We start from the raw sequence: 13,424 nt of genomic DNA on the forward strand, positions 1-13,424 counted from the left end.
CTTCATGTGGTTCATTATGTTTGGCACATTGTGTGGGTCAGTTCTTATATCATAAGAAGTTAATAATGTAAATGCTGAATGCCCTAAAACCTGTTGATACAACAACACAAAGGCTCCTAACCCTACAGTTTTGCACATATCATGTAAGACTTGATTTCTCCATTTTTTTTTGCAAAAAAACTCTCCAGAAAGTGCCATTTAATGGTTTATTTTTCAATTTTTTTTCCTGGGGGGGCATACCCCCAGACCCCCCTAGGGAGTCCCCCATCCACCCACATATACCAAATCCCAATTTAAACCCTAAAGGATAAAGACCAAAAGAAATTGCTTTGCACGCGGCAAAATATGGGTTGGCCCCCCCAAATCTCACTCCAAGGTTTTTGGAAAAGTTGGCAGCCCTGTATCATAAGAAGTTAATAATGTATATAATGTAAATGTAAATGTGCTGTATTTATATAGCGCTTTTCCAGTCTTAACAACTGCTCAAAGCGCTTTTACATCTACAGGAAACATTCACCATTCACACACATTCATACACTGTGGCCGGGGCTGCCGTACAAGGTGCCACCTGCTCATCAGATAAACACTCACACACATTCACACTCCGATGCGCAGCACCGGGGGCAACTCGGGGTTCAGTGTCTTGCCCAAGGACACTTCGACAATGACTGCAGGGGCGGGGATCCATCCACCAACCATCCGATTGGCAGGCAACCGCTCTACCACTGAACCCTACAGTTTTGCACATATCATGTAAGACTTGATTTCTCAATTTTTTTACACAAAACTCTCCAGAAAGTGCCATTTAAAGGTTTATTTTTTTTTAAAAATGTCCTGGGGGGGCATACCCCCAGACCCCCCTAGGGAGAGCCCCCTATCCCCCCAAATATAACAAATCCCAATTTAAACCCTGCTGAAAGAGCCAAAGAAATTGCTTTGTACGCGGCAAAATATTGGTTGCCCCCCCAAATCTCACTCCAAGGTTTTTGGAAAAGTTGGCAGCTCTGCTACCTTATATTTATCAGTTGTTATTTTACTTTAATAAAATTGAGATATGTCATGCATGGGAATTGTAAACAAAATCTAAATAGCTAGCTATCAGCAACATTGGGTTGCATTAAGCTAGCCATAAACCCCACTGTAGCTGCTAGTGTTAGCAAACACTAGCTAGTCTGAGAACAGTCTGTTAACGTAAATATTTACAAGCCTCTGAGTTTGGTAGCAAATCTATGCATGAGTCCATGGAGTTATTGCATTAGTTGTGTTTCCAGATTCTTGTCATTTATTGTACATGCTATCTTACATTTTCCAGTTTTCATCTCAGCAACCTTGGTTTTGCATATTCTATGCTAGCCGTAAACTCCCATTTGGTTGCTACATTCCGAGGGTAAGAAACGCTAGGTAGTCTGTTAACATGAATATATGCAAGCCGAGCAAAGACGTCACACTTTAAAGCGCCCATATTATGCTCATTTTCAGGTTCATAATTGTACTTGTACCAGAAAAGGTTTACATGGTTTCATTTTCCAAAAACATTTTAAAGATTAACAATTTTTGTTGTAGGCTACTGCAGATTGATGCAGATCCTGTTTTCACCCTGTGTGTTTAGGTCTCTGTTTTAACTACAGAGTGAGATATCTCACTTGTTTTAGCTACAGAGTGAGACATCTCACTTCTATACTATCTTTGTTTGGAGTTGCACATGCGCAGTAGCTAGGTAAGGCTCGGCTAAGTAAGTCTCAGCTAGGTAACTTTTTATATCTTTGATCAAGGCAGGATTACCTGGGAGACTTCTTCTACTTATGGAATGCCCGCAGAACAGGGACATAGAAGTAGTTCTTTTGTAGATTATGGTGAACTAGTGTGTGTTGTAGCAGTGTTTTGCCATTGAGAACAAGCTAGCATGCTAGCACTAGTATGTGCTGTGTTAGCTACCTCATCTTGGCTAGTGACGTAGAAAGCCGTGCAGAATTTGACCAGCTCACCCGGAGACTGCAGGCAGAGGTCATTCAGAAAATGTATCTCATTCAAAACAGCATTGATAGGTTTTTTTTAAAGTTTGTATGCATGTGGAAGCACCAGAGACACAACATAATCCCAAATCCCATAAAAAGTGATGTTTTCACAATAAGTAAATATAAATGTATCTATAGTATAGTGCATTTCTAGCCTTAACGACTACTCAAAACGCTTTTACATAGTACAAGAACCATTCACCATTATTCATATACTGTGGCCGAGGATGCCATACAAGGTGCCACAGGGTAATCAGATAAACACTCACACACATTTACACTTCGATGGTGCAGCATCAAGGGCAATTTGGGGTCTTGACCAAGGACCCTTCGACATGGGACTGCAAACCACCAACCTTCCGATTGGCAGACAACCGCTTTATCACTGAGCCACAGCCGCCCAATATGCGCACTTTAAATCCTACCTGTTGCCATTCAGCATCTACTTATTTAACTGCTGTGACATCTCCTTTTCCTTCTTTCTTTTTCTATTTTTAGTCCCTGACAGCTTTTTTGCTTTATCCATCTTTTTCCATAAACAACTTTTACTTGTACACTCGTACCTGCTCGCTCGCCTCAGGAAAGATTGCAAAATAAAGGTCTTCAAAAATGTACCGTTGAATTCAAAGAAACATGTCAAGGTAAGTTACAAATATAATACACCAGCTTGAGCTATCAGTAAGCGCTAGCTAACTAGCTCCCCGCGGTTCATGACATGCTGCGGTGTTGTACATTTCTGTCCTTGTACTGCTGCTACAGCCAAAGGAATTGTGAGTGTCCTTTAGGCTAAACATTTAAAATAATATAAAATATATAATAATCAAACTTTTAACTGCTTTCTTGAATAACTTGATAGAGCACTTGTACATTTACTCAAGTCTGGGTCTCTAATTCATGTCTGAGCGGGTCTCATATCATGTACAACCAGAAACATTTTTGCTAAATGCACCAGGCAAGCAATTCAAATTAAAATGAATAGGGGCTATTTTGAAAGTGTAGCAGTTAAAGAGCCAGCTATTTCCCATAGGAGTTGGTGGAGACCAAAACCAAGCTAAAATGAGAGAGAACACTGCAATTACAGTTGTCAATAGACAAACTGAATTGATACAACAGGCTTCTAATGCATAACCATTTCAACTATGTAATGTAATGTCAACGTTGTGTTTACAGCTACACTATGGCCATGACAAAACAATGCAGCTTTAATGTAAAAACACTTTTTAGTATATAGATAGAGTTTAATCCAATCCAAATGGCAAGCCACATTTCATTTCCCAGGATCTGAACAGAAAGTAATGGGTTAATGGTTTACGTTTCAGTACAGACACCATTCACCACGGGCTCTGTCCACAGTCCAGCTGAAATAGGCTTGCCTTATCTCTTCCTAACTCAGTAAAGTTACTTCTAAATTGAATACACAGGAATTTTCATATATCCTTACAGAAAGATATCTGATTTCATACTGGCTCAGGAACGGATTCCTATCTTCACAAACCCGCACACTGTAACTAATCCTGAGTTACCGGTAAATCCCTTTTACCATATGGTCTGTGAGTTCATGATATTCTGCTCAGTGGCACACAGGCGTGATATGAGGAGGATAGTAAAGGATAGAATTACTGCCTGAAATGTTTGGGATATGTGGTTTTGCTACACAGTCATAACCTTCCATCCCATGCCATGTTGAAAATATACATGCACAGTTCTTCCAACAATAAAGTAATTCTGAGCTCATTGGCATGGGACTGTTTCAGATATACACTGTGCTTCCTTAGCCCAGGCTGTTGCTGCTCAGAGGAATAAGGTGTTGGAGGAAGGAGAGAGCAGCACTCTTGTTTAGATTAGCCTTAATTACATGGTTTAAATCAAAAAGCCCATAAAAACAAGTTTCCTTTTGTTGCCATTTCCTTATGTTTGGCCTCCAGAGTTAATATGCAGATGGAAATACTGTCAGTTAACTTTTCTTACACAAATAACAGTAAAAATGTAAAACTTGTATACCTTGTCCCAGGCGGCCTCCAGACAGGGCCTCTATGGCCGTACCAAAGCCCAGCTCTCGACACACCACGGTGGCAGACAGCAGGTTCCAGTTATCATCACATATGGTGCCCCACTCTCCATTTTTCAACACCTCCACTCGGCCTTCGCCTACAATGGCCCCACCACGAAGACGGACCAACGGTTGCTGAAAAGGAAAATTCTGATTCTAAAACCACATATTTAAAACCACATTTTATGCATTCTGGTTCTTTCAAAAATCATAGACTCTTTTTTTCCTTTTCTGTGCTGAGAAAGCTGAGGCAGCAGATTGCTTCATGCTTATTAGATTAGATTAGATTAGATTTTATTTATCCCACGACGGGGAAATTCTGTCGTTACAAGTAGCAGCATAGAAGCAACAGCAAAAAACCAAAAACCAAAAACAAAACCATAACACACAAACAAGTAAGCACGAAAGAAATACAAGGCAAGAAATACAGGCAAGAAATAGACAATGAAAATATGGTAGACTGAGTAAGTAAAATGCCGTCAAACAAAAGGAATTTTAAAGTGCGGTTGCCATGATAAGAGAAACAATATTGCGGTGTAAGTGACGTTAAAAATTAAGTTGAATGTGTAATTAGAGCAAAGAAGCAAGAGTCGGTAGCATAATTTAAATTATATTAACCTGAGACCATAAATATTGAAAAGTAAGTACTTGTAATAAAATAATATAAATACCAATATTAAAGATAAACAGAAAGTGTGTGATGTAGATGGGAGAAAAACAGGAACAGAAACTACAACACTATCAGGTAGTGCAGGTGTTGTAGAGTCTGACAGTGGCCGGGATGAAGGACCTGCGGTACCTCTCCTTCTTACACCGTGGGTGTATCAGTCTGCTGCTGAAGGAGCTGCTCAGGGACCCCACAGTGTCATGTAGGGGGTGAGAGGTGTTGTCCATGATGGATGTCAGCTTGGCTAACATCCTCCTCTCCCCTACTTTCTCTATGGGGTCCAGAGGACAGTCCAGGACAGAGCTCGCTCTCTGATCAGTCTATTGAGTCTGCTCCTGTCCCGGTCCGAGCTGCCCCCCCCAGCAGACCACAGCGTAGAGGATGGCAGAGGCCACCACAGAGTCATAGAAGGTCCTGAGGAGAGTCCTACACACTCCAAAGGACCTGAGTCTCCTCAGCAGATGGAGGCGACTCTGGCCCTTCTTGTAGAGTGCTTGGGTGTTATCAGTCCAGTTCAGTTTATTGTTTAGGTGAACACCCAGAACACGCTATTATATTATTATATATATATATATATATTATATATATATATATATATATATATATATATATATTATTATAGAACACGCTATTATATTATTATATATATATATATATATATATATATATATATATTATTATAGAACACGCTATTAACTAGGGATGAGTACAGCATTATCTGTATCTGTGTCTGTTTAACACATGAATTATCTGTATCCGTATCTGTACTCGGACTGGGCGGGGCCTAACCCGGAAGTGGTCAGATTTAACCCCGAAGTGGGTCTCGTTGTCTTGAAATGGGCGGGGCTTTAACCGGTATGTTATTTTAAGCATGCAATTGATATGGGTTGATCAGAAATTGTTATATTTATTGCTGATTAGAAAACTATTTACATGACAGCATCAGCATTGCGCTTCATGGTGTTGTCATGGTAACAAACAATCTATATAGGCCTACAGTATATAACAAGTTTTGCTACAATAAATACAACAATGTGCTTGCAATTATGAAGTAAAATGTAATGAACAAGAGTATTCATACTCATCAATATAACTTTATTCTTTAACTTTTAATTTTTCTATGATCAGTGTGATCATTTATTTATTTTTGCTTCTTTTTTATTTTCACACTCACAGACACACACACTCAATTGTGAGTGTGTGTGTCTGTGAGTGGAGTAAGAGATACAGAGAGAGAGCGAGAGAGAGAGAGAGAGAGGGGAGGGGGGGGCGGGGGGTTGGAATGTGTTTGTGTATGTATCTTAATTTGTAATATTATTTATACCGCAACTGCCTTTTATTTTTTTTATAAAACACAGCAAGAAAGTTTCAGACACTCAAAAAGACTGGTTAGAGCCAGCAGGCTGTTTAAAAAAAAAAAAAAACTCAGACGGCAGAGATGCAACGCAAGTATCATTCTACCGAGCACTATGGCTGAACAAACCCCACGTTTACCAGAAGTCTCCTGGTTGCTAGGTACTAGTTCAAACCGAAGTATAAAACAAACCTGAAGCTGAAGAAACCCTAAATGTTAACGGGAAAGCCCCGGAGACCTGAGGAGAGAGCTGTTCACTTCTCCGTGTCCTGAGTGCGTGTGAGCACAGCCGGACACAACAGAAGGAATCTGTGTGTGTAGGGAGGGGCGCTGGGACAAGCCTATCACAGAATAGTGTAGGGGAGGGGCGCTGGGACTAGCACTGCGACTAGCCTATCACAGAACGGAGACACAGTCAATGGAGACTTTCATTGAATCCGAGTACAGATATTGACTCGCATTACTCGTATGATACTTGTACTCGGCAAAAGTGCTTTACCCGTACCAGATACTCGTTTCAGCCGAGTACTTGGCATATCCCTACTATTAACCCTCAGAGGTCTAAGCCCTTTTTTCCCATCTTTTGTTCGCTTGTTGTGTAACGATGTTTGTATAACCTCAACCCTGTTATGCACAATCAAGTTATATATCATTTCTTTCAGAAGAAGCTGGGCTATCAGGATATGCATGCTGTAGGGAGGTCGCATGAATGTATAAATTGTTAAATGACTATAAACACAAGACAAAAGAAATGAAATCTTACAGGAATGTGTTGAAATCACACAGAGAACAATAACGGCCAAGACTATTGGCTTTTGAAAAGTGTTCTTCTAGGTGTTGGCAATCAGGGGAAACAAATAAACTCTGTAACTAACAAAATATTAAACTATTCAGGTTTTTACCATAGTGGTCCATTTCCTTTTATCCAAAAAGGTTAGTTTTGTCATCTTCAATGTTTTATCAATTCAATTCAATTCAATTTTATTTATATAGCGCTAAATCACAACAACAGTTATCTTATTGCGCTTTCCATAAAGAGCAGATCTAGACCGTACTCTGTGATGTTATTTACAGAAACCCAACAGTTCCCACCAAGAGCAGGCACTAGGCGACAGAGGCAAGGAAAAACTTCCTAGAGAGGCAGAAACCTTGAGCAGAACCATGGCTCAGGGTGGGTGGTCATCTGCCTCGACCGGTTGGGGGTGAAAGAAAGAGACAGACAGAGAGAGAGAGAGACACAGACAGACAGACAGAGATAGACATGGAGAATTGTAGCAGAGGGTGTCAAGCAGGAACAGGGAGGCAGCAGGTGACTCCAACCACAGATCCAGAGCCAGAAACACCTGCAGGAAGCGATAGGAGGAGAGAGGGGAGGGGCAAGAGAGCACAAGACTCCAGGGGCAAGAGAGCACAAGACTCCGGGAAAGGGAAGAAGTCGAGTTAGAAACAAGCATTAATGGAATAAGGTTGCATACAGATGGAGAGAAAGAGGAAGAGAGAGGTGCTCAGTGCATAATGGGAAGTCCCCCAGCAGTCTAGGCCTATAGCAGTGTAACTAAAGGATGGTTCAGGATCTTCTGCTATTTGACATCAGTAAGCCAAATCACTCTCATTTCAACCTGCCAGGCCTCTGTATTCTCCCAATACACACACAAAGACATAGTAATGGCCTTCCTGTAAGGGCTCTCTATTCGCTGTGCAAACTCTTTGAGCACATTACTTCATTGATTGATCAACAAAGCTGTCAGTCAAAGTAATTTGCCCAAATCAAAGATGGCTGCAGGCTAATGAAAAAAAGGTCGCTGTTTGGTACAAAAAAAAGTAAATAGCCATTCAATCATGGATTTTTCACAACAAATGGAAGTTGAAATTTAGTCAATGGAGAGAGCCATCAAGCCAACTCATCGTAGTCTGGACCGCCTCAATAATGACGAGGAAAGACGTCTTCCAACCCTCCCTGACGGCTCCAGCGCGCTGCGACAACACCTCCTGGAGGCCGGGAGTATAATTGGGCGTCCTGACCGTTTCAGCGCTGCACGCCAACACCCCATAGAGGCTGGGACTACCACTACACGCCCTGATGGTTCATTGTTCAAAGGAACACACCCACTTATTGGGACTTTAGCTTATTCACCGTATCCCCGAGAGTTAGACAAATCAATACATACCCTTCTCATCTCCGTGTGTGCTGTAACTCTGTCTGACGACCCCATCATTAGCTTAGCCTAGCAAAGATCCTGCAAGTAACTGGTTCCAACTCACTACTGCTCCCAATAAGTGACAAAATAAAGCCAACATGTTCTCATTTACATGTTGTGATTTGTATAGTCACATGGGTGTACAAATAACAAGGTCACATGAGACACAGCCATATTCTAACTGCATACTAACTGGGAATTATTTTCTCAGAAAGGCGAAGCACTGCTACTTCTGCTACTTGGGCGGGGGGATTTGCTCGCAGCACCTGAGAAGCCCGGTCATGGAGCAGAGAGTTCGCCTGGAGTTTGCTTTCGTTTTGTTACGTTTTCAGAGGACCAACTAATGTAACAGTGGTAAGATTATTAACACTATTACTACATTTATCCCTGTAACGTTACTGTGTTGTCAAAAATGTGCTTTTTCACCACAGAATAAAATAAGCGATGCTGTAGCTAACACTCATGACTGTAGCCTTTACCTTGCTAATGAAATGGATTCACCATATAAAGTACATGATTCTCCCCTCAGTCTATTCTGCATTTTGTCTATCAGCCTCCAAAATTTGTAACTCCTCGTCTGTGTATTCTGGCTCAAAAATATACGGTTCTGGATCTTGGCTTTATACCAAGTAAAAATCCTCTGACAATTCCTCAAAGTCAGCCATGATCATGTTCGCTACTAGCTAGCTATTCACATTTGGTTTTGTTGACAGAAGAAACAATGCTTTTTGGTGTTGCGCCAATCACTCCGCCCAAGTAGCACTGCTTTGCCTTTCTTCAGTTAGTATGTGGTTAGAAGATGGCTGTGTGACTTGTTATTTGTACACCCTGTGACCATACAAATCACAACATGTAAATAAGAACATGTTGGGCGTTATTTTGTCACTTATTGGGACCAGTAGGCTAGTTGGAACCAGTTACCTGGAGGATCTTTGCTAGGCTAAGCTAATGCTGGGGACGTCAGTCAGAGTTACAGCACACACGAATTGTTCAACTCTGGGGGATACGGTGAATAAGTTGGCGTGTTCCTTTAAAATGAAAACAACTGAAATTGATAATGAATATGATATTTCATGTGATGTTTTATTTAGCATAATTACATTACGTTGTTCTATCCTATTCCCTCCCATGCCACCACATTTAAAAAGTCCTGGAATCACCAGTGTTTATCAATGTGTAAGTCAAAGTTCAAGTCCACATACGGACCAAAGTATGGTGGTGGACTGGTAGCTGGAGAGATGCCAGTTCACCTCCTGGGCACTGCCAAGGTGCTCTTGAACAAGGCACCAAACCCCCAACTGCTCGGGGCGCCTTTCCATGGGCAGCCCCCTTACTCTGAGATCTCTCCATTTAGTGCATGCATAGGTTCTGAGCATTTGTGTGTAATTTAGGCCTGTGTGTAATATGTGTATAATCACAACAGAGTGTAAAGTGTAATTTCCCCTTGTGGGACTAATAAAGGATACATTAATATTATTATTATTATTATTATTATTAACGCCTTCAATGTACTTTCACAGATAGTTGTGTTAGACTGGAGGTGTCAGCTTTCTTTTTTCAGAATGGTAAACATCTGGTGTTAGGATAAAATCATTGAGTCAGACTTGTTGACTCAGACTTGCTGTGTGGTGTCTTGCATGCCGCTCCCAGCCCGGCACTCAGCTGGGGAACAGGACAGACAGTAGACAAGCTCAAACCTCACATTGATGTGGATGGAGTCACACAGACAGAAATTCATGTCAGCTTAGCAGGGGCTGCAAATATTATTAGTATGTCTTGGCTTGATTTGAAAGTTGTCGTGGTTGTTTACAGACTGAGTGAGTTATGTATTCCCTAAAACCTTGAGACAAATAAAGCCTGTTTTGATCTGCTAAACGTGTGAGTAAGACAAAGTCCCTTTTACCCACTGGGCAGGTCAAAGGTCAGAATCAGGAAGAGAACAACACCTGTGGAGCCAGTAGGGAGTCAAGTGGAAACTTACTAAAGGTTTGTGCCAAGAAAAGGGGTCTGTATGACAAAATCAAAATACCTCTTGACATTTTTGGTAATTTTTTAGCCTCATTCATATGTAAATGTGATTATTTTGCATAAATACACCCAGTCCACACCCACATAATGTATGACTGCTGAACAAGTCATTCCAAAGAAATGGACAGTAATCTGCTGCTATACCATTCTCTACTCTTCTGGTTTCAGCTTCAGATTTTAAAACAAAACACAAAACATTGACTTGCCCACTCTCTACATTAGAGCCAGTGAACGAAATTGAACCAGTGCAGTTATTTCTACATCAGCATTCTTTAACATTTTGATTTACTTACCCCATCCACAGACATCACACATCTCATTTGCCATAGACAGAAGACTGTAAGAACGTACTGTTACAGTGGCTTGGACAATTATTTTTCTAAAATGAGTGTACTGAAAGTTCAATTATTTTTTATGAGATAAGCCCCAGTCTTAATCACTGGAGTGCATTTGCAACAGTAATTAGCTGTGTGTGTGAATTTAAGATTCACATTAGAATAGACTTTACCTCTTGTCTGAAGGCCTTCCTGAATCCCGTCATGGACGTTGGGGCAAAGTCTCTACCAGGCACGCAGCTCACCACCACAGGCAACCCTCCAGCACAGGTCCCATTCAATTTCGTTGATGAAGCCTGGCCCAGTTTACAGCTGGAAAGATGGGCTTCATTGCCAGTGCAATTAACAGCATAGTCCCAGTACGTGGGCTTTCTCCGGCGAGCAAACATCCTGGACAGATGGGGACGAGAGAAGGAAAGGAGATTAATAAAGTATTCAGGTATATCAAACACAAGTAGGTGTTATTTGTTTTTCAAAATTAGCCAAGTACCATTGGAAAAATAAAAAAGTTAAAGCTGCACTCATCAATACTTTCATATAAACAATGGGTCAAATGCAATGAGTGAGATGTTGCTACTGGTAATGAATCCACAGCAAATTATCACCAGGCTTTGGTAACTATCTTTGAGCTAATTGTTTTGATTTCAGAGCTTGCAACTTCATAATAACAATAAGAAAAAGAATATACATACATTATTTAAAGTGCTTTTCCAAAAGCCCCTAAAGCAATGGTGGGTTCAGATTAGTCCAACTCATACTCGTTTTAGCTGTAGCATGCAGATTTTATTTTTTAAGATTATTTTTTGGGGCTTTTTCCCTTTATTTCAGAGTGACAGTGGAGAGACAGGAAAGGTGGGAGAGAGATGGGGGATGACACGCAGCAAAGAGCCCCAGGTTGGATTCATACCCAGGCCGCTCCAAAGGCCTGGGTTCGAATCCAGCCGCTCCAAAAGGCCTCTGCCTAACTGGGTGAGCTAGAGGTCGCCCCAGAATGCAGTTGTTTTAGCAATAAAAACTAGTTTGTGAACATTGCGGAGCATTTAATCACTAGAAAACAGGTATTTCCCTTAGGAGTTGGTTGGGACCAAAAACAGAGCTAAAGGGAAGTCTGCAGGTGGGTGCAGGTGTTATTAGGCAACTGTTTTGCTAAAGCATTAGCAGTTATGTCTGCATTATTTTCTCAATTCACTTTAGTGTATTTATTTTTCATGTCATGCAAGTACCCTGAATTTTGTGAGCGGATGAGAAAATAGAATTTAATTAACTTGACAAAGTTTATCTTGACACCTAAAAAGTAAAGGTTTGCTAACAGACAAAGAGTCCTATATTAAATTAAACAAACCTGCTGGGTTGCTAATCTCTTCCTCCCGATTTATTACTGAGCCCATATTCTGTTTTTAATAAGCCTCATTAGCAGTGTGGTATGTCCTATCCTTGTGTCTCTTGTCTGAGGTGTACGTGAAACAATAAATTCAAATTGGACAAGCAGTATTTGTTTTTCATATGGGAGCTGGCGAGAGAGAAGCTGCAGACTGGAAGCTATCCAAACTAATGTTCTAAGCCGCAGCCAGAGGACTGGCGCTGCTATCTCCTCAATGCAACTTAAAAACAGCTGTGATGCATATCAGTACTGTTCAAACACAGCGATGATTGAATAAACTGCCCGTCCTGAGGCTGTGAAGCTTGACTTCTCACCAATATCTCTTAACCTAGCTTCAAATAAGTGGTTTTTCAATACTTGTACAGCACTACAGAACTTGAATGTAGGGCTGCACGATTATGGCCAAAATGATAATCATGATTATTTTGACCAATATTGTTTACAGAAGAAATGGGTCATGTTACGCAAAATTAAACCATATCGATATGAACAACACTGCAGCGGATGCAAGGATATTAGGTGCACCTAGTGCGACCTAGAGTAGAAATGTTACTCGCGCCCTCGAGCCCTGTGAGCTAACAGACACCAACTAGCACCGACTAGCACTGGTCACTGCTGTTGTCTGAAAAACAACACAAACGGGACAAAATGTTGCATTTACTGGTAAACTTGTAAACCTTGAGACCGACGATTAACTGACTGCTATCTGTTGAATTTTCCTCACGTTACTCTGTCCTCTGTGAATGTCTACATCTAGTTACTGCGTGGGGCAGGGAACAACTCTGACTGGCTCATGATCAGACAGTGGTAGATTGGCTTTGCAAAAAAAAAACGGAGCGTTCTATGAAAGGACGCATTCAAAATATTGATCAATCACGCAAATTTGATAGTGGGAAGCCAAAATCGTAATTGTGATTAAAATCCGATTAATTGTGCAGCCCTACTTGAATGTCTACAAATTTTACTAACATTCTACTTAATAATTTATGAAAAGGCACACCAATGTGGGCTTTTAAAATACAGCATTTTAACACAGTTGTGTAATGTCTTATATGGCTCTGAAGGTGCTTGAGTGACACCACTTTAGCCAGCTTGGCTTGGTGACTTCAAATCAATAACAGAAAGTCCCGGTTGCAAACTTGGAACATGGATTGTGAAAGACTGGAATATTTACCAGGCATGGAAAGTTTGACAAATTACTGCATATTATTGCATATTGGAAGTGTAGCAGTGCTTTGAAACTTGACCCATACCAAGGACAAGGGTAGAGCAGTGTTTTGTTTTCAGTACTGAGTGATTCTCATCATAGTCGTCAGATTCATCTACTAACACTTAAAGAACTGGCTCAGGTTTGCCTTGCACCAGCTCTTGATTATGCTGTTATAGTTTCAGATTG

The 13,424-nt window shown here is 40.9% G+C and overlaps 1 protein-coding gene across 1 annotated transcript in view; it reads right to left on the minus strand.

Moving 5' to 3' along the window:
- The window catches only part of loxl2b (lysyl oxidase-like 2b), a 74,040-nt gene that overhangs the window by 35,213 nt on the left and 25,403 nt on the right, over positions 1-13,424 (minus strand). Inside the window, exons 5-6 of the mRNA XM_032515324.1 lie at positions 10,821-11,037; positions 4,017-4,200 (exon numbers count right to left, since the gene is read on the minus strand). Coding sequence (XP_032371215.1) covers positions 4,017-4,200; positions 10,821-11,037 — 401 coding nt within the window. The remainder of the gene's footprint in view (positions 1-4,016; positions 4,201-10,820; positions 11,038-13,424) is intronic.

Source organism: Etheostoma spectabile, chromosome 5 (assembly GCF_008692095.1).
Source record: "Etheostoma spectabile isolate EspeVRDwgs_2016 chromosome 5, UIUC_Espe_1.0, whole genome shotgun sequence".
Taxonomy (NCBI): Eukaryota; Metazoa; Chordata; class Actinopteri; order Perciformes; family Percidae; genus Etheostoma; species Etheostoma spectabile.